Source organism: Rattus norvegicus, chromosome 16 (assembly GCF_036323735.1).
Source record: "Rattus norvegicus strain BN/NHsdMcwi chromosome 16, GRCr8, whole genome shotgun sequence".
In the NCBI taxonomy this organism is placed as follows: domain Eukaryota; kingdom Metazoa; phylum Chordata; class Mammalia; order Rodentia; family Muridae; genus Rattus; species Rattus norvegicus.
In genome coordinates this window covers 34436068-34457389 of record NC_086034.1, presented here as the reverse complement: position 1 = coordinate 34457389, position 21322 = coordinate 34436068, and the positions used below count along the sequence as shown (strand labels likewise).

At 43.4% G+C, this 21322-nt stretch overlaps 1 protein-coding gene across 3 annotated transcripts in view; it reads left to right on the top strand.

Annotated features, from left to right (window-relative positions):
• Window positions 1–21322, top strand: part of Mfap3l (microfibril associated protein 3 like) — a 43055-nt gene that overhangs the window by 8155 nt on the left and 13578 nt on the right. Inside the window, exons 1-2 of one of the 3 annotated variants that reach the window (NM_001012049.1) lie at window positions 15681–15832; window positions 16541–16967. In NM_001012049.1, the coding sequence (NP_001012049.1) occupies window positions 16670–16967 (298 nt within the window). In that variant the 5' untranslated portion in view covers window positions 15681–15832; window positions 16541–16669. Of the gene's footprint in view, window positions 1–15680; window positions 15833–16540; window positions 16968–21322 lie in introns of those variants that run through there. The other 2 variants (XM_017600107.3, XM_039094498.2) reach the window with 2 other exon arrangements.

Below are 21322 nucleotides of genomic sequence, written 5' to 3'. Positions count from 1 at the left end.
TCTGACTGATGCCTCTTCTACAAAGGTCTTGTTCCTCTGCAAGGAAGGTAGACACACAGCTACCATGGGGACAGATGCTCACACATCTACTCTTGGGACAAATGCACACACAGCCACCGTGGGAACAGATGCTCACACATCTACCCTTAGGACAAATGCACACACAGCCACCGTGGGAACAGATGCTCACACATCTACCCTTGGGACAAATGCACACATATCACTGTGGGGACAGATGCTCACACATCCACCATGGGGACAGATGCACAGACATCTACCCTGGGACAGATGCAAAGCCATCTTCTGTATCATTAGCAGAGGAAGGTACTTGACTCTCTCCAGGCTTTACCAAGGGCGTGCTCATGGGATGATAGTGGGCAGCTTAAACTTCCAGAAACTATTCCGTTTCCTGTTTGTTGACTGTCGTGACTCATCTCAGGTTCTATATTTCTGTGTTATTCTAAGTGCAAGCACTGGAATGGCCCATCCAGTCTCCTGCCACGTCTTCTGGTAGTCCAATTTAGAGGGGAAAAAAAGGCTTTGTTGTCCTTGTTTGCTCTCCCTCTCCCTCTCCCTCTCCCTCTCTCCCCCTCTCTCCTTCTCTCCCTCCCTTTCCATCCCCCTCATCCCACTCTGCCTCTGTGTGTGTGTGCTAATTATTTTTTATTTTCTTATTTTTAACTTCAAGTGAAAAATCCCACGCAGAGAGACCCTTACTCAAGTCTTGGGAAATCGCGGACCCCAGACACAGAGAGACCATTTTGGATGTAATAAGCAAAGGCGAGGTTTATTAGGGAGACCTATTACAGAGATCTCCGGGCCGACACGTATCCCGAGCAGGAGACAGAGGTGTCGGCCCCGAAACTCAAAAGTCAGAGGGTTATATAGAGAAGGCTAGGGGGTTTTGGCATGGTTACATACAATTGGCTCATTCAAACATAGCAGTGAGAACAAAGCAGAAAGAGTACGTGTTAGAAGTCAGGGGCTTATCACAAGCTTTTGGACAACCCTAGGTGCCCTCATCTCTGACTTGGACTCTACGTAGATGTCTCAGAAGTAACCAATTTCTCTCGATTCCGGTATTCTTTCCAGAAGCCTGAGATTCATGTCCAGAAAGCATTGGCCTTGCACCCATCTTTGCCTTCATGGGGGCCCAACATTTCTCCGTGGATGTTTGCACACAGTGCTGCTTTAGGCTTTTAGCTCACTCTTGCCTTTGATGGACATCTCATATCAACTTTAAGGCCGTGGTCTGTCACCTCCCTTCCTTTCACAGGAGTGCTCGGTTTTGCTTCCTAAGTAATGGACCATCCATTCCAAAGGGCTCTCCACATTTCTCTGGAGATTCTAGGGTCTGGAAGCTCTAGCAGCCCATTCGTTAAACTGAGTTTTTGGAGTGTACCCAGCATCCCAGAGTCCTCGGGATGGTACTCACAGCAGACAGGGTAGAAGAGCTTTGTGAAAACGGATCACAACACAGGCTTCTGTTCCTCACCATGACAATTTACTTCTACTCTCACTTTCCACAGCAAAGCCATTATTCCTGCTGAGAAAACTATGCTGTCTCTTTTATTCATCTTCCACGTCTTGGCCAAGCCCAGGAAATAGTCTATGCCCTTTCCATTTTGCCTCATATTTCTGTGCCTTGCACTGCTAGGCACCTGGAAGGTAGAAACCCGGTCTTCAACTTTTTCTACCAGAGCAATTGGTATTAAACGGACACTAATCGCCTTGTAAAGAATGTGTTCAGTTAGTTAATAGAATCAGCTCTCCGTTGCTTTTCTCCCTTAGCTAGGCCTGACTGCCCAGGTAATCACTAAAGGCACCTGGTGCTTGTTCCGGGCCTACAAGGCCTTTGCCCACCACAGTAGGGAGAAACTGTGGAAACCAGGGAATTCCTATTTTCAACTGGTTATAGTCTTTAATCATTGATTTTATTTTATGCATATTGGTGTTTTGCCTATGTTTTCTATGTATCTACTTGTGTGCCTGGTGATGGCTGAGGCCAGAAGAGAGCATCAGATGCTCTGCAGAGTTACAAATGGTAGAGAACTGCCAGCCGCGTGGGTGCTGAGAATCAAACCTGTGCCCTTCGGAGGAGTGCCCGGTGCTCTAACCACTGAGCTACCTCAACTGCAAATTGATTTCGTTTGTTTCTAACAGTTTGCTGTATTGCCACATTGCAAGACATGTAGGCTTGCTGGGAAATGATCTTAACCTAGATAGTAATGCAATAATTCAGGTCTAGTCCTGAAAAGAGTCAGTCACTGGCCCCAAACCATTAAAAGAATGATTACTAAGAAATTTATGCAAATGTATTAAATTTAAATATGTCTGTCATTTGGACAGCTTACCTAAGCCAAGGCGTGTCCTCAGTGATCACTGTGAACACATTGCAGGGGCCCCGGACTGGGAATCTGAAGGACTGAGTCCAGTAAGAGGCTTACTGGGCTCGAGCCAGGAGCTTCAAATTGCTTCTTCCAGGGTCACATGGACAGAATCACACAGGCCTGCCCCCACCCCCAGAGCACAGGGGGCTTCTGAGGGATGAATGTTTTATAAGCCGTAAATGTTGTCGATGATGAAGGAAGTCATTGTTACTCCCTTAATACGAATTAAGTCAGGCGGAGTTTGAATTACAGAATCCCTTCTGATCTGTGTCGCAGAGGTCCAGTTGTGTTAGCATGAGTGGCCAAACCACTTCACATGGGGAATGTTGGTTATGCAACTCCACTTTGTGCAAATGGGCTGGTGAACCAGGAAAGAGAAAAAGCTGTTTAACTCGCTCCAGTTAAGTGCATTTTCCTTTTCAAATGGATAAAGTCTTATTCCAATGAAGAACAAAGCCATGCTTGGTCCATATCGTTGGCTGTGAATTCAAATGGCTTTAATCAAATGCTCAGAGGCACAGGAGTGAAGAGTGCTTGGATGTTTGGGAAGACTGATTAAGAGTATGTATTTCAGGCCTCAAATATAGCTCTATAGTCAGTGGGATTCAGCCGTTGGTCTTCTCTGTTTCAGAGGATAGATTGGAGCCTGTGTTGTACCCAGAAGGATAGTCCCTGCCAGACTTGTGCTTTGTCCCTGCTGGGATCAGGATTGAGTCCCAAAGAGGGTGTGAGTGGGCAGTCTTGCTGAGTCCATGTTCCCTGTGTGCACAGGAAGTTCTGTTTTTCCCTGCCGAGGAAAGTTATCACATGCCTTATGGCACACCTGCAGTTCCTGTGAGCCCTCCTTCAAGTCTCAAATGGCTTATGGTCACAGTTTGACCTATTGATACCGGCATGATTTTGTTTTTCCTTTTTAAGGAAGGAAGGGTTTCTTTGGGCTTACAGGTTGAGGGGACAGCCTATAGTGGCAGGGAAAACATGGTTTCAGGAGTGTGAGGAAGCATTTGCAGTCAGGCAGCAGGAAGATGGATGCCGGGGCTCAACTACTTTCCTCTTTTTATTCAGTCTGAACGCGGAGCCCATGGGATGGCACAGCCCACATTCAAAGCAGATCGCCCTTTCTTCATTAAACTTAGAACTCTAGAAACTCTAGAAACACCATGTTAACATCTGGATATGCCCTTCTATGGCGATCCCAAACCAAATCAAGCTAACAGTGAAGATTAACCCTGGGTAGTATTTATTTATTATCTGTGTACTAACAGTTCTCTTGTCTCCCCCTATTCTTCTCATTTCTTCCCTGGGCCAGCCACAGCCTTGATTGCTATGCTTAGAGAGAGAATGGTGAGTTTGGGGGAAACCTAAGAGAAAAGGCCACAGTTCAGAGGCACTGGATGACCCCCTGGTGTCATCAAGAGAATTGTGCAAGTAAGGAAATGAGTCTCAATCTTCATCCGAGATTGTAGACCTTCATCTTAAAATTCCCTAGTTCTTTCCTCCTCACATCTCTCCCTAGAATTTCTGTCTTCCACCTTAACTTCGGAGTGCACCCCATTTCTCCTCCCAGAAACCCTGCCAGTCCTCTGCCCTCCTATAATGTCAGCTTCTTGGCTGCAGGAAGGCTCTCATTGTGTGCATAATTCTAGCTAGCCTAGAGTACAGTGCACGCCCCTATTGGATGTTATTCAGTTATTCTTTGCTTTATTGAGAGCTACTAATATCCTGAGGCTCATAATGAGTTTGATAGTTTTATTACAGGCTGTACCCTTGCAAAATAATCAGCCGCCCTCTGAAAGAGTGCATGGGAAAAACTGCTCTCTCAACACCAGAGCAGTGAGTTAATTGCATTTGGTCGGTTGGGAAGCTGTGTATGCACAAAGATTCATTCACTGTGCCAGCCTCGAGACTTTGTGGAGTTCCCAGAACTAGCAAGAAAATCTGAACTCAAAATTGGTTCTAGCCTGTTTTACAATTAAGAAAGTGTGTTGAGAATATTATTCCCTGAGCTGGCAAGATAGCTCACAGATAAAAACACTTGCTAAGCATACTAGACGACCCGAGTTGAGTCCCCAACCTGAATTTCATCTCTGTATCCCAACAACGGAAAGAGAGGACCAGCTCCCAGATATTGCATTCAGACCTCTTACCTCCATATCCATCTCTGGTTCTCATGTGCATACGCACAAAAAATAATAATTTTTTAATAATGGGACAGGAGAGTTAGGAGTACTTGTCACTCTTGCAGAGGGACCAAGTTTTGTTTCCCAGCTTTGTTGTCAGCTTTGTTTCCCAGAACCCACATCAGGTGGAGCACAACTGCTGGTAACTCCAGTTCCAGGAGATCTAAGGCCCCTTCTGCGCTCCTTGGACACCAGCACATAGACAGTACACTAACATGCATGCACGCACTCATGCATGCACATAAAAATAGTTAAATTCTTTTGTAAAAGATTATCATGTCACTCCCTGGTTTATAGACCTTGAAGTTAGCACAGGAACACGGGCATGGTACCAACTCAACTTGTAGACAGCTAGGAGTTAATACTCCAATAAAACTCCTCCATGTTCTGTGGGATCCTCTGAACATTTCTTACTAGGTTCTGGGAAGAGTTCTAACTCACTAATACATCCTGGTGGCTTTACTCTGACTTGAGGTTTCTCTAAATCGTGTGTGTGTGTGTGTGTGTGTGTGTGTGTGTGTACATATATGATTTATATATGATTTATATATACATAAAAATTAATGGGAGGAGCTAACTTTGAGAATCAGAACCCATGTAGAAAGCTGGGTGTGCTGGTCTGAGCTTGTAATCTCAGCACTTGACAACAGAGACAGGAAGATGTCAGCCACCCACTGAGAGACTGTCTCAAAAGTTAAGGCAGAGACATCCAGTGTCAACCTCTGGCCTCCACAGGTGCAAGGTGGGTGTGTCCACCCACACAGGCATATGTACACATAGGTATATACTACATACACAGAGAGAAAGATACTAGTGCTAGAAAGAACCCTCTATGTATACTACAAATGAATAGGGAGGATGTTTTGCTTTTATTAAGAGTAAAGTGCTGGGGAAATACATATTCTAATGCTAGGAGCATAGAAGGCAGACGTGCTTCTGGACCAGCCTTAGGTGGACTGCGAGCTCTAGGAAGGATGATGTAAGAGGTAATAAATGCCAAAATAAGCATCCTGACCATTGCAATCATGTCTTCTCCTGTTTGCTTTTTTGGCACAGTATCTCACGGTATAGCCCAGGATAGCCTCAAAGTAACAGCATTCCTTCTGCCTAGCCTCCAGAGTGCAGGTATGTTGTGACCAAAATAAAAAAGCTGTGGAACCAGTTCCCACGCATACCCTGGCAGTCAATAGTTCTGGCTCCAACGGGCTATTGGAACTAGCACTAATTTATCTCTGGCTAGTATCTCTCCCAGAAGCTTTCTGCTAGCCACGGACTCTCTGGTTCTGGCTACCTGGTTAAATCAGGGCTCTAGAAGTCCAGCATGGGCTTGGCCTGTCACAGCTCCCTGCCACAAACTCTGCCCACACTCCCAACCACCCGGTGAAATTAGGACTCAATAAACTAATTTATATGTTAAATTCTCAATCCAATGAATCCACACAATAAACTCACAACCAGTTGATAAAGTTATAAACTGCCCACCTACATAAGATAAATTGACCTATGGGAATCCATCCCTTAACATAACAACCTGTGTCTATGTAGAGACATGGCGAGGATGGGTTATGCCTGCCTCCATGTCGTCTCTCCTCCTTTCTGCCTCTCCTTCTAAAACCTGTTCCTGTCTCCCTTCCTTCTTGTCCAATGACAGACCTTGTTTTATCTTGTACCTACCTTCACCTGCATAATGACATCAACCTACACAGGTATTATAGTGTATGCTCTGATATACTTCACGGGAACCTTTAAAAATCTGGCTTGGCAGCATGAAGGCATTACGGTAGTACACCTTTCCCGTGTGTGTTCTGTTCCCAGGTTTCCTCCCTGTCGGCATGCATTTAAGGAGGTTCCCCTGTGTTCAGTTAAAGGTTTACATTGATTGAGACCCAAATTATTTTGGGCCATTACTTTAGTATGAGAACTAGTAGACATTAAATATGTGCTACAAGAATTGTCCGAAAGAACTCAAGAAGTTAGACCACAGGAAGACAAATAACCCTATTAAAAAATGGGGTTCAGAGCTAAACAAAGAATTCACAGCTGAGGAATGCCAAATGGCTGAGAAACACCTAAAGAAATGTTCAACATCTTTAGTCATAAGGGAAATGCAAATCAAAACAACCCTGAGATTTCACCTCACACCAGTGAGAATGGCTAAGATCAAAAACTCAGGTGACAGCAAATGCTGGCGAGGATGTGGAGAAAGAGGAACACTCCTCCATTGTTGGTGGGATTGCAGACTGGTACAACCATTCTGGAAATCAGTCTGGAGGTTCCTCAGAAAATTGGACATTGAACTACCTGAGGACCCAGCTATACCTCTCTTGGGCATATACCCAAAAGATGCCCCAACATATTAAAAAAGACACATGCTCCACTATGTTCATAGAAGCCTTATTTATAATAGCCAGAAGCTGGAAAGAACCCAGATGCCCTTCAACAGAGGAATGGATACAGAAAATGTGGTACATCTACACAATGGAATATTACTCAGCTATCAAAAACAATGACTTTATGAAATTCGTAGGCAAATGGTTGGAACTGGAAAATATCATCCTGAGTGAGGTAACCCAATCACAGAAAAACACACATGGTATGCACTCATTGATAAGTGGCTATTAGCCCAAATGCTTGAATTACCCTAGATGCCTAGAACACATGAAACTCAAGATGGATGATCAAAATGGGAATGCTTCACTCCTTCTTTAAAAGGGGAACAAGAATATCCTTGGCAGGGAATAGAGAGGCAAAGATTAAAACAGAGACAGAAGGAACACCCATTCAGAGCCTGCCCCACATGTGGCCCATACATATACAGCCACCCAATTAGACAAGATGGATGAAGCAAAGAAGTGCAGGCAGACAGGAGCCAGATGTAGATCGCTCCTGAGAGACACAGCCAGAATACAGCAAATACAGAGGCGAATGCCAGCAGCAAACCACTGAACTGAGAATAGGACCCCCGTTGAAGGAATCAGAGAAAGAACTGGAAAGCTTGAAGGGGCTTGAGACCCCATATGAACAACAATGCCAAGCAACCAGAGCTTCCAGTAATTAAGCCACTACCTAAAGACTATACATGGACTGACCCTGGACTCTGACCTCATAGGTAGCAATGAATATCCTAGTAAGAGCACCAGTGGAAGGGGAAGCCCTGGGTCCTGCTAAGACTGAACCCCCAGTGAACGTGATTGTTGGGCGGAGGGTAGCAATGGGGAGAGGATGGGGAGGGGAACATCCATAAAGAAGGGGAGGGGGAGGGGGGATGTTGGCCCTTAAACCGGGAAAGGGAATAACACTTGAAATGTAAATAAGAAATACTCAGGTTAATGAAAAAAAAAAAAGAATTGTAAGCTCCACTGAAGGACATAACCATGGTTACGGGCTTCACTTCATGCCCTACCTACTGGAACAAGTTCAACACAGCCTTTCTAGTGACAAGAGATTCTAACTGGTGCCATCTAGGCAGGAACAGCCATTGGCTCTTCATATTGGTTCTAAGCCACTAATCCTTGTCAATGGGTGCCTTCTCTTAGATTCCCTTTTGTGTCTTGTGTAAAGAAATAGTTTTATGAGCAACATCTAAGGCTTTCCAGGACTAATGTTCTAATTCAATGAGCAAATTCATATAATAGACCTGTTTCCAACTTGTCTAGCAATTATATCTACGGAGGAAACCCTTAATAGTGTTTGTCTTCCTTTGTACAGCTTTGTCTTTTTTTTCTCTTTAAAAGACCGTAGTAACAAATCCCTGGACTGCGTCCTTTCCGATGAACAAGCTTCATAAGCACTTGTATTTAATAAGTTGCCAACGGTATCATACCTGTGCATTAAATGGACTTTTAAAATGATTTTATGGTCATGGGGCAAGGCAATTTAAACATGTTTTTTTAAGCTGGACTCTTTCTCTTGAGACAGTCTTACAGCCCAGAATAGTGATGGATAGATATTTATGCAGTGTGTCTTCTCAGTTGTGTCTAGTGGTCATCTACGGCAATCCAGTAAGTCGGGTGTATATTTTGTTCTGTCCAGTGAGTAGCTAGAAATAGTCCTAAGACTATTCTACATTAAGTCCAAGGCATCCCCACAGTTATGTGAGGTCTCCTCTAGTCTTTCTCTTTGTAGGGATCAATCACAACCTCTACTCTTCTGAAGACACAATGCCATGTACCTTGGTTTATGACAGCTTATCCCTTTGGATGGTGTCACTGTTGCTTGTCCTTGAAACATCTGTCAGTGACAGGACCAGTGGAGCTAGAAGGAGAAGTGAGAGGACCAGGCCAGAACTACTGTAGACTCTCCTGAGCCCTGCCTAGCAGACAGTGGTGCGATAGTATGCCCAAGGGTGTGTTAGCCGAGATCCATAATTTGTGTGTATGTATGTGTCTACCAACAGTGCTGCATTGGTTTTGGCAAATGAGAGATTTTTAAAAGTTTAACTGGAGACTCCATTGCTCAGGAGGTCTGATATTACCTTAACCTGCTAACACATTCTAATCCTAATGCCCCTCCTTTCTGACGTGCCCTTTCATTCAGACTCTTGACTCTTCCTTCTCCCCTTGGATAGTGTGGCAGTCTCCTAGAGACCTCTGCATCAGCAGCCGCTGAGTTCTGAGCAGGGTAACCTTTGTAAACAGAGTGCTTCTGTCTTTGGCATTCCATACCACCACCCACACCGTCTGGACAAGCCTCCCCAGGCTCCTCCTTTGTGTATGCATGGAATGTTTCGTTAGGCTCACTGAATCACCTGTGCACCATCGAAAACAGTGCTGACTCAGATGTTGTGACAAAAACTCATTGTGTGACTAAACAGAGTATTTGTCCCCATTGATGGAAAGGTGCCAGCAATAATGCAGCCAAGAAAAAAAACAATAATGTATATTCATTTAGTTTAAAAAACTCTTAACAAGATGCCCCTTTCCCCCAACTCCATAAACACATCATCTATAATCCTGCAGGCTCTAGATGGAGAGTAAAGAAGCAGGATTCAACAGAGCGTCCTATTCAATACTTGTAGGTAAAATATAAGAGTTGGGAAATAGGGGGGAAAGGTCAAATTAACAAAAGAACATTTGATGTTTGCCACACATTTTCTTGTTTTTCATATTTATAGAGCATAAAGTATACTATAAAAGTCTTCCCAGAGGCCCCCAGCAAATGCATGGAGCATAACAATTTGCCCATTGTAGCCTCTGTTAAGCCCTGCCTTGGAAACGCACGCTCTTTGTCCTTGCATTTTAAAGGGCTGCATCTTAAGCTGCTGGATTACAGAACTCACATTTATGCTTTGCCACCTCAGTTGTCTTTTCACAAAGTTAGAGTGTTATTAACTAAGCTTTTCATGATGCTGTCAGATCCCAGTCTGATAGGTTCTTCTTTAGAAAATTCATTTGTAGACTATCTCCTCAACATCCTGACATCTTCTGTGCTTTGAGCATTGCAGTTTACTCATGAACAATCATGACAAGTTTCCACAGAAGTCTAGCTTCAGAAGTTATGTGTGTAAATGTGATTCCTAGTGCCTTTTACTAAGGAAATCCTATGGGTCTGTATGTGACGATTCCTCACCATGAAAGAGAACAAGATGTCGGGGTAGGAAGAGTATCAGAAGTTCCACATGAATAGCAGATGCCACAGGGACCGTGTGAGCCCTGGGATGTGCCACAAGGGAAAGGTGGAAGATAGCAAAGCTCTGGGGAGCATTCAACAAACACGACCTAGTTGTCCCTCTCCAGCTGTCCCTTACCTAGAAGCAGCTGTCCCTCCCACCAGCTAGACCGTGAGCAGACATGGCCTCTGATTTATTTAGCTTATAGCACTGTTCACCCCCCATGTGCCTGGCCACATATCAACCACTTCACAAATGCTATGTAAGTGAAAGAGCGTGGCATGCAGTAGCCTGACTTCCTAAAATAACAGCTAACTAATAACTCCATGAGGCTGGTGCCTTTTTTTTTTCCAAACTAAATTTTCATGATTTTTTTTTCCCTTCAAATAAAACAAATCTTCCGTATGGTCTTTGAGTTGTTTTGCCATTAGTTAACTTCACAATGAGATAGGATAGGAGTAAGAAGGGAGATTTGACAGCCCGCTAACTGCAACTCGCACATTATAATGCAAGTGACCGCGTCTGCCCATCTCAGAGACTCTGAGGAGCCAGTCGCAGAAGCCACAATGCATCTATCTATCCCAAGACTGAGATGGTTACCACAGCACTGCAGTGTCATCTTCATTCTTGCTAGCACAAACCATGCATTTGCGAATGCAGTGCCAGCAAGGCCAGCCTCTGGAAGGAACAGCTCTTGACCTACATGTTATTTTAATGAATATCTGTTGTATTTTCCCTAGTTGTGGAAAGGGCTATGGTTTGTTTTCTCCTTCTATTTTTCTAAAGTCCTTCTCCAGGTTTTTTTTTTTTTTTAAATCTTGCTCTTAGCCTAAGGCATTAAACTCTGTCCTAGAAGGAGAAAAGGAGAGGGAGAAGGGGACGGGAAGGAGGAGGGGGAGAGAAGGGGAGGAGGGCGGTGAGAGAGGGAGGGCGAGAGAGAGAGAGAGAGAGAGAGAGAGAGAGAGAGAGAGAGAGAGAGAATATGAGAGAATATATCCAGTGTGTTCACTTCAGTGTGGCACCCAAAGAAGGAAGCCTTTTAATTCTCACACTAGAGTAACTACAAAGGACCCAAGGGCTGGAGAGATGGCTCAGCAGGTAAGAGTACCAGCTGCTCTTCCAGAGGTCCTGAGTTCAATTGCCAGCACCCACATTAAGAGCTCTCAACTGTCTGTAATTTCAGTTCCGCAGGATCTGACCCCTTCACACAGATATAAATGTAGACAAAATCAGTCAAAAAAACAAAGGAAACAAAAGTAGAAGCTACTGCAGTAACTTCTTGTGCCAGGGTGACAGTCAATATGGCTGGCATTAGCCCACCAAGCTACATTCTCTAAATAGCACAACTTAAAAAGGAAAAGCCCAGCTCCAGTAGAAAATAGCTTTGTATGTGGAGCCAGTCATTCCTGTTCATCAAGGTAGGCAGCGTGCAGTGCAGTGCTCATGTACTTAGACTTGTCCTGTGCTCAGTAAGTACTTGCCCCAAAATATACACAGCCAATGAAAGGCTAACCTTTGTGAAACCTGAAGTCCCACTCGTAGCTGAAGCCCTGCTCCTAGCCACTCTTCTGCACTGAACATGTCAACTTGCAACCACCCTGATGAGAGGAAACCACAAGTTCAGCCAGAGTCACATTAGGGTCTAGCATGCCTCATAGCTTATGCTATCTGCCTTGGCCATGTGGTTTGTATAGATGGGGAGTGTTTTGTCTATGCTGAGACAAGCAGGCCAAGGAAACTAAATTCCACTAGAATCCCAAGGAAGCTGTGGAGAAAACTCTTTTCTTTCTTCTAAAAAATAAATTAAAACAAAAAGTGACTTGAAGATGTTCTCATCAATAGTTACCTCTCCGGGTGGATTATGTTGGAAACCAGAGTCATGATCCTTCCCTCGGAGACATCTCTGTTCATTCGTCAAACATACACTGAGCATCCTGTGTGTCAGAGGCATAGCAGGCACTACAGATGAATGAGGGAGGAAGTATGGTTGCTATGGTATTGGCATAAGGAGACGATCTCAACATCAGTGCAACAGAATAAGAAGTTTAGAAATAGACCCAACCCCGGATGATCGTGTTTGACAGGAAGGCAAGGTAATCCACTGGAGAAAGGAGAGTCTTCTACAGATGGTGCTAAAACAACTAGGTATCCATTCGGGGAAGTGAGCCTCAACCCATTGGAGCTATGCTCAGTAATCACTACGCTGGATCATAGAATGCTGAAACTCGGAAGGGGGTAACATGGAACTTTGGGTGAGAAAAGTGTCTTAGTCATATTTATTGTGACAGTTGCATAGGTGCATAAAGTGGATACCTAAAATGAGTAAGGGTTACTGTATGGAAATGACACTTCAGTGAGTTTGGAAATTGTTTTTAATTCCCTTTCATAATGTTCTCGGTGAGCATTAGCTAAGATGCAGACTTTATTCTGACCTGCCTAACTCTCACCCATCCTGCGGTACCCATGCCGTGGTGCTTCCTCATCCAAGACCCCCCTCTGCCGTTCCTTTTTACCCAGAGTTCTCTTCCCCAGGTCTTGGCACTGAAGGCCCTGGCCCTGTGTCGCTTTCTCAGTGAAGTCTTCCCTAAATAGCTAACTCAGCACCAAGTAATCCCAGCGTGGTTTTCTAAATCCACATCATGCATTGATATTCTTATTTTCACACATATGTACTTCTTTTCTGCTTCTCCCAGGAGACTGTAAGCCTGCCCCACTTACCATAAACCACCATCGCTGTCCACTCTTGTGTCTCCAAGATGGAGAGGAGAGTCTACCCATGGTGCTTGTTCAATAAATATTTTTTGAATGTGTGAAAGGGTTAGAAGTCAGATTTTGTGGAATGGGGAGAAGAGAGACAAAGGAACAACACTAAATGTTTTGGGGTATGGAAGATAGTTATAGAAATTTATAGAAATCGGGCAGGGAGCTACAGAAAGAATGAACTAATGCTGCAAAAGACTGCTGCACGTCTGACAAGATGATAGAAAGTTGGAATAGATACTTCACTGCCACATAGTTTCTCGGAAGACGCAGCAGCAAGGATGGAAAAAGTTCCAATGTTTTAATTGCACTTTTGCTTTTTTAATTAATTTATTTTCTTATTCTTATTAGTTCTTCGAATTTTTTATATAATTTATTTTGAGCCTGTTCATCCCCCTCCCTCAACTCCTCCCAGACCCAAACAGCTTCATTCTCCATTTTTTCCCCTAAAACCATCAAGTACAATTTGCATTGTTATATATTCTTGGATATGCAACCTACTTCACCATGGCCAATCTATCAGGGGTCACATCCATTTATTACATCTGAAATGTTTTCTCGAGTGTTACTTATGAGTACACTGATTTTTTTTTTTAATCATTACAGCCTTCTCCCCACCCAACTTCTCCTCACACTGAGTGGCTACCAGGTTGATGGCCTCTTCTTCTAGAGCTATTATTGTCACATACTCGTAGACAATCTACTGAGTCCATTTATTGTTGTTCGTATGTCCCTGTGTGTAGAACCAACCATTCAGGACTAGATAACTTATCGTGGGATTAGTCCAGCTCTGCCTCCCTGAGCATATGTGATTACTGTAGTTCTTCATCTAGGGGTGGGGCCTCATGAACATTTCTTCAGCCTTATTTTCATGTCTACTTGTGTGGTTATCTTGAAGGTCTTGTTTAGGGAGCCATGCTGTTAAGATTTCATGGGAGCAGCTTCCCTGGCATGTCTACAAGACACTTACTTTCTCACATCAGGCACCCTGGTGCTCTGGATCTTGAAATCTTTCCATCCCTTCTTCCACCATGCTCCCTAAGCCTTTGGTGTAAGAATTGTGGTATAGATATACTAATAAGGGTTGGGTACCTCACGGACATGTATTATCTACATTTTGACCAGTCACTGCATCTCTATAGTCTTCCCTCTGCTGCCAAAAGAGGCTTATCTAACAAGGGGTAGAAGTTCCACTTATCTCTGGGTATAAGAATAAGACTGTCAAATATAGTTACAAGTAGTTGATTGTCTACTAGGGTTTGTTGACCTTTCCAGCCGTGAGTAGGCCATAGGCATAGACTCCATCAAAATTAGTAGAGCTTAATTCAAATTAGGTAGCTGTTTGTTACTTCTGAGATGCAAATGCCACTGTTGCACCACTTGGGAATATCCTTCTGGGCTGGTCATTGTGGTTCCTGAAGTGAACTCAACATTGTGTTTACTGAAGCTCCAGGAAATAAGAATATATGTCCAGACCTTCCCAGGTACTGGGGCTCTGAGCAGAGATCATGGATGCAAGAAATAAAGCATATTTTGAGTTTAAAAATGTGTTTGCTTCTGTAATATTAAATTTGAGGTCTCTAAAGAATATCTAGCCAAAGATGTCTAGTGGGAAGTTGACCATGTGATCACACTGACCAGAAGAAACCCAGGAGAAGGGATTAAATAAATGGCCTTGGACACAATAGGGTTTGGTTGGGAATAAAAACATTAGATGAAACCTTAGAAAGGGCTGTGAATTAAAAGGGGGGGCAGAGCTAACGGTGAACCCTGGGAATTAATGAAAGTTTAAGAAGCAAGAATGACAGCAGGTCTTGGGCATGGTAACTCATGTCTGTCCTGAGCATGCAGAAGTAGGAAAACTGAGTTCAGAGCCAGTCTAGGTTACGAAGTGAGGCTCTACCTCCTTAAAAAAATTCAGTAATAACTAGGTGGAAAGGGAATAACCATCCTGGAAAGAGAATTTTGAAAAAGAATAATTAATGATACCAATTAGCATAATGGTTTGGGTAGAGGAAGACAACCATTTGGCAACAAGGAGTGATTGTGGACTTAACAAGGGCTACTTAATGAAAGAGCAAGTAAAATATAGAACGAGCTAGTATGGGGGAGGAATGGTGTGTGAGCAACTGAGCGTGAGGTACTTTGCAAAATGCTTTCCACAAGGCAGAATAATAAGTACTGGGGTTATATAACCGAAAGCACTGGTGGAAGAAAGATGGTCTCTACTATTTTAAGATTAGAATAGCACTGGCTTAAGACACTTGATTCTCAAGCTGATGATGTCATAAGCATTATGGAAAGACAATCCTAAAGCAAATGAGTGCAAGTAGACTGCCAGATGTCCCCAATGCCGGGCGAGAGTCAGTGCTCGTTCCTCATTACCACAGTGATTACATGGCCGAGCAGTTCTTTCCCACAGTGTTCTGCCTCCTGGGTGTAGAAGTGAGGAAGACAGTTGGCTTGATCAAGGTCATCTATGAGCTGAGTAAATGGGTCATGAAAATATGGAGAGAAGACATTGTAGACTGGGGTCTATTTGGTTGGGTCTGAATGAAACATAAATAAAACATGGAAGTCATATATGGGGAGAGAGACTGAGAAAAACAAGGGTCAGAGAACCCAGGGAGAAGAGAAAGAGATTTGCAGAAATGGTTAACATCAGCTAAAGGTGGTTTATTTAGAACCTGGGAATTACATGGAACTTTAGAATTTAGAATTTGGACACTGGGTGTGGCTAGAGGAGCAGTGGATGAAATGGGGGAGTGAGGGGAGGAAGGGAACAAGTGAAAGTTAGACCTTAGGCATAGAAGAAGCTATCATGTTACTCTACACATCCTGATGATGTTACCCAACCTTGGGGGGGCAGATGAAGATCAAAACCAGGAACTTAGGTGAGTGGCTGTTGGTCAGTTGGTAACTAACAGAGATGAGAGGGAGTAAGTCTGAACAGTTCATAGGGATGGAGAAATTGGGGAGGGATGGACGGTATCATGAGTTACAAGAACACCAGATTGATTCGAGGGAGTTCTTCCTAATGCTGTCAGAGTCTGAGTCGGGACCAGTGAGATGTGTTGGAAGATGTGAGCTATGAAAAGGAAAAAGGAACCCTTGGGCTATCATGAAGACAGGGTGTTGGGTAGAAGGAACCTTGTAAGTCAAGAAGGAGTATAGAATTAAGAAGTAATGTAAATTAACAAGTAATGTATTATTCAGGTATAGTGGTCCATGTCTATAATCCTAGCACTTAGAAGGTAGAGTAGAGGCAGGAGAGTCTGAAGTTCATAGCTATCTTCCGTTACATAGCAAATTTGCAGCCAGACTGGACTAGATGCTTTCCCGTCTCAAGAACCACAACCAAAAAGACAAAAAAAAAAAAAAAAAAAAAAAAAAAGATAGTATCAATTTAGCATAAGAACTCTATCTGTTCTTATGGTTTTAATACAGAAAGGTAAATGTGTACTATTAAGGTATTGGAGTGCCAGAATATGTGTTTTAGTTAAGAAAGATAGAGGTTTATACCTTCGCTGGATTGTTGTTAGTTTACAAGTTTTATTAATGGTATTAATGTTAATATTTGTGTGTATGGTTTTTTTAAACAGATCCTTGATCAAATACCAACTCCATGGATCCAGGACAGGTCTGTCCCATGGCCTGCTCTGAACAGTGTGCAGTCTGATAGAAGATTCCATCGGCAAACCATCTCTGGCCTTACGGAACAAGCAAAGAAGATGGGTCTTCTGAAGAGCCATCTGACTGTGTGTTTACCACCTTCTGTGCCCTTTTTAATCCTAGTATCCACTCTAGCCACTGCTAAGAGTGTGACCAACAGCACTTTAAATGGCACTGATGTGGTCTTGGGCTCCGTGCCCGTAATCATTGCCAGAACTGACCATATCATAGTCAAAGAGGGGAACAGTGCCTTGATTAATTGCAGTGCTTTTGGCATTCCTGACCTAGAGTATAAGTGGTATAATTCTGTTGGCAAGCTGCTGAAAGAAATGGACGACGAGAAGGAGAGAGGAGGAGGTAGGCTTCAAGTTCTATTGTCATGAATTAGAAATGGGGACATAAGAGCCCAACCCTTAAAGTGAGTAGTCTTCATACAAGTCACTTAAAGATGCTTCTTTGTATTCTTATGCAAAGGCATAAGAAGACCGTATGCTCTTAAGGACCCGAAGGTGTAACTAATTCATTTTTACCATTCCTTGACTTGGAAGACAAAGGGCAAACACTGATCTTTAGAAAGAACTCTTAGACTGTTACGCTATGAAGTACTCAAGACATTGTAGAGTTTAGAGAAGGATTCTCTTAGATTATATGTTCCATTTATAAGACTTCTATTTCCTGTAGTAGAAATGGTTCACATAAGCAGTAGAGCAGTGGTTTTTCATTCAATGTCAGTTCAACTGACCCACTATGGATTTAATGACCAACTTCTTACAGAATTGTCCCTGCAAGCTCAAGGCCACCTGCAGAGTCCATTCCATGCTCCTGAAGACCTGGATGGGCTCAGGGGCATAAGGAGGAGCCTGCCTGGGGTTACATATAAGACACTTGGCTTTGAATGATGAGCTTCTCACCAGAAAGTGTGAATCAATCCCTCCCTGAGTCCTGAGCTTCCTTCACTAGATTGCATCCAGAGACAGGCCCTCTCAGCATCCAGAATCTACTCTTCTTGTGAGAAGTAATTTCGTGAAAATCCAAGCACACTGTGATTGATGTGAAAGAGTTAATCTGCCTAATTAGGGTTTTGACTAATGAAGTAGGGCATTGGAGGTTGAATACAAAGACTGTTGTTCAGAGGCGGCCCTCTCACCCCCTTCTTCTGCTTCGCCCTCCCTACTCCTTAACCCCTAACCAATGAACAATCCCCAAAAGAGTTTCTGCTCCAGAAAAAAGAGCTCCACATTTAATCTCTTCCCTCGTATTATCTTAATTGCTCTGCAAACGGAGAAAGCCAACTGCTTTACATCTCCTTAGGAGGTTCTTGTAATTGCACACTTCCGTGTCACTGTTACATTCCCAGTGGAGAAAGCTGCTAGAAGCCTAACTGCCTGGGATGTGCCCCTGGCCGTCATGTGACTTCTGACATTGTTTTGTTTAGCCACTCACAACTATACCATATAGCCACTTCTCTTCAATCAAAATATTATATATTTTATATCATATGTATGTTTAAGGTAGACAAGGGACCACCATTCTCCACCAGTTCAAATTGTGCTATCATAGAAATTCTAAGGGACAGGGGAATTTACAGATATCATAGTCATCTCCTGTACTGAAATCTGCCTGAAGTGCTGCTGTCAATCAATCGTTGGCAGAACCCTCACCACTGACAGTGGAGAGATAAGAAATGCCACCCGTTCTTCCACAACCATAAGTCAAAAGGATGACATCACACTAGAGAAGGGAGGACAGTAGCCATGGTGACACACATGCAGACCTCAGTAACCTTAGCCAGTCTCTATGCAGGGGTGGGCCACTCCTAGGGACATCAGGATGAGGGAACTGAGAACAAGAGCTCTAGCCCAGAATCCACCTTTCACATGAACCGTGAAGCAAATCTTGCCCCTTGGTATTTAAAGAAGAGTTTGGGCTCTGAACTACCAAGTCCTAGAGCGGAAGAAACCCATAGTAACGTAATGCTGGAGCCTAAAATTCTGCTGCATCATTTTGAGTGTTGTCCCACAATAGTAGCCACTGCTTCAGAGAAATGCACAGTGTTCATTGCAAAGGTCCTAGGAAGCATGGAGTCAGTCTCAGCAAGCAGATACCCTGGGTTGCCTCCTTCATCAGCCCGTGAAGTGACCGGGCCATACTAGACAGTTTTCAGATTTGCTTTACATTTATTTCGCTTCTGGAAGCTCAAGCGGCCGATTAGAATAGCCTGTCTGCAGACTCTGAGCGACCCAGCAGCTTGAGAATTTGCGGCCCTTGGGGTACTCACATCTTCTCTGTAGACTTGCCGATAAGTCAGCTAGCTCTTTTAAATCTCATAAAAGAAGATGCATTTTCAGTTTCTCAAAAAGAACGCACGATCCCAGTACTTGATGTCCCAGCATAGCTTTTGTAATTACGAGGCATAATAATAGTAATTTCAGAGCACAAGGCACATGGGGAAATGCAGCAAACATCACACCTAGCAAGTAGGCAGCACGTGGGAAGTGGCAGAAAGAGTTCCTCAGGAAGCGTTAGCACAGCCATGGAACTGGGGCGGCCTGTGAGAGCCCACAGTCTTTTAATTCCTCATTATATAAATGTCCATCTTATAGCACGGACATAGATGTCTGTTTTCAAACCAGTACACTAGGGGTTTAAATTGGACAACATTTCATTTGTAACGGAGCAAACGCGTGATTGACTGCAGGATGAAAATTGTGTTGATATCCCATTAGTAGGAGTTTATGTACCTACAGGGGGACAGTTTAAGCTAGATAGATCAAATTTGGATCATCTTCAGTAACAACTACTGCACATAAGCCAGTGTGCCAATTGTGTGTAAAACTTGTAGTCCTATGGTAAGCATGCTGCCGGTCCTCGGGATACAGATGGGAAGTCAGAAGGCTGGAGAAAACACGATAGAACCAGAGCAAAGCCAGTAGTTGTTTTCTCTGTGTCAGACCAGACTCTGTTTAGCTCTAAGGTCTCAACCGATGAGGAATACTGTGGAACATCTGACGCAGCTAGAATGAACGTGAGAACCATTCCCACAGGGAAGAGACTGTCATCCCAGTTAGAGTTAGGATTATTTTTGCTGTAGGGTGTGCATATCATGCACACATTTATGTGTTCAAAAATCATTGGTCAGATTGCTCACAGGAGCTGATAACCGTTGACTTTGTGATTTGCCTGGAAAGAAACAATTTCGTATCTTGTTTATGCAGAAAGAGTGAGATAGCTGTTCTGCGTGGCAGTCCCATCTGTGCTAGAAAGAATGGGACCATTTCCTGTCCTGACATGAGCAGCAGCAGCTGGCTCGTTTGGCTTTCCCGACTCTCCCCAGTTCGTTTCCACAGGACCAGGAAAGCATGCTGTGTAATCCCGGTCTGAGAATTACAGTTCGGAAGTGCATGGAAGAGTGTTTCAGGTGCTTCACCAACCGGGCTCCAGAATTCGAAGTTGCATGAGCACCAGTGGCCAGAAATGGACAGTCTTCTTTCTGTTTTTCTTTTGCTGGAGATGATGAGTAGAAAGTCTGCTTGACTGGAAAGGGTTAAGAAAAGGCTCCAATTATTTCAGACACGCTAATTCTCTAACATGTTTCACTGTGCTTTCTTACTGCAATGTTAAACCATTTAAATTCACATTAACACCTCCATAGAGGGGTATATAATAAACGTAGTAAGTATTTCAAGAAAGTCTACTCATGCAAGACCCTGGAAACATGCCTGACTGTTAGAGGTGGCAAATTCTGCCTTTAAACCCCCTTCCTTAAAAATCTACTTTCTGTGTGGATTTATTTTACATAATACTCCATTGTCCGAATCATTTAATAACTTTCTTAACTAAGCAGCATAGGAGAAAACTGAGCAGAACTGCCCGTCCCTTGCTTCAGTGTATCACAGAATCCTTTCATAAACTAGAATGCCTTTTAACCAGTTCTGCAAGGCGCAAGTCACTCAGGTTTCAAGAGGGTCATTTCTCTCTTCTCTGCTTTCTCAAGCACACACACACACACACACACACACACACACACACACACACACACTCATATGCATACACTCATGCATATGCACACACACAAACACACCCATACACACTCATGCACACATACCTATAATATATGTAATGTACAATGTACATAAGCGATAGGGGATCAGCTCCCACTGAGTTAAAAATAAATTGCCCTTCACCTTCAGTGTAAAGTAGGAAATCCATCTGTAAAAACACCACAAATTCTTCATTTAGTACATTAAATACACTCACCCAAAGACATTAAATCAAGTTTTTGTAATTTAAGTGGTGAGTGGTAACCTAGGTTTTCGCTTCTGTAAAACAGACTACCAAGGTGAATGACAAGTCTTAAATACTTGTCTGTTAAATGCTTGGCACAGTACCTAGAACTTACATGTACACGCTCATGCACACACACATGCACATGCATGCACATACACCTATAATATACATAATGTATAGTGTACATAAGATATGGCTCACAGTAAATGACAGCTGCTATTGTTAATTTTCTGCTCTGTCCTCACAATAATATATTTAAAGTGTTAAAATCCCCATTTTCAACCACAGCACCACAGGCAGAAGTGCCAGGATTAAAAAGTCCTGGTCTTCCACAAAGAGACGACCCCCGACACACATACTCACTAAAGAAGCCTTCTGAAGCAGATCTGTGAGTCATATCTTTAAACCTTTGATGTATTTTCCCA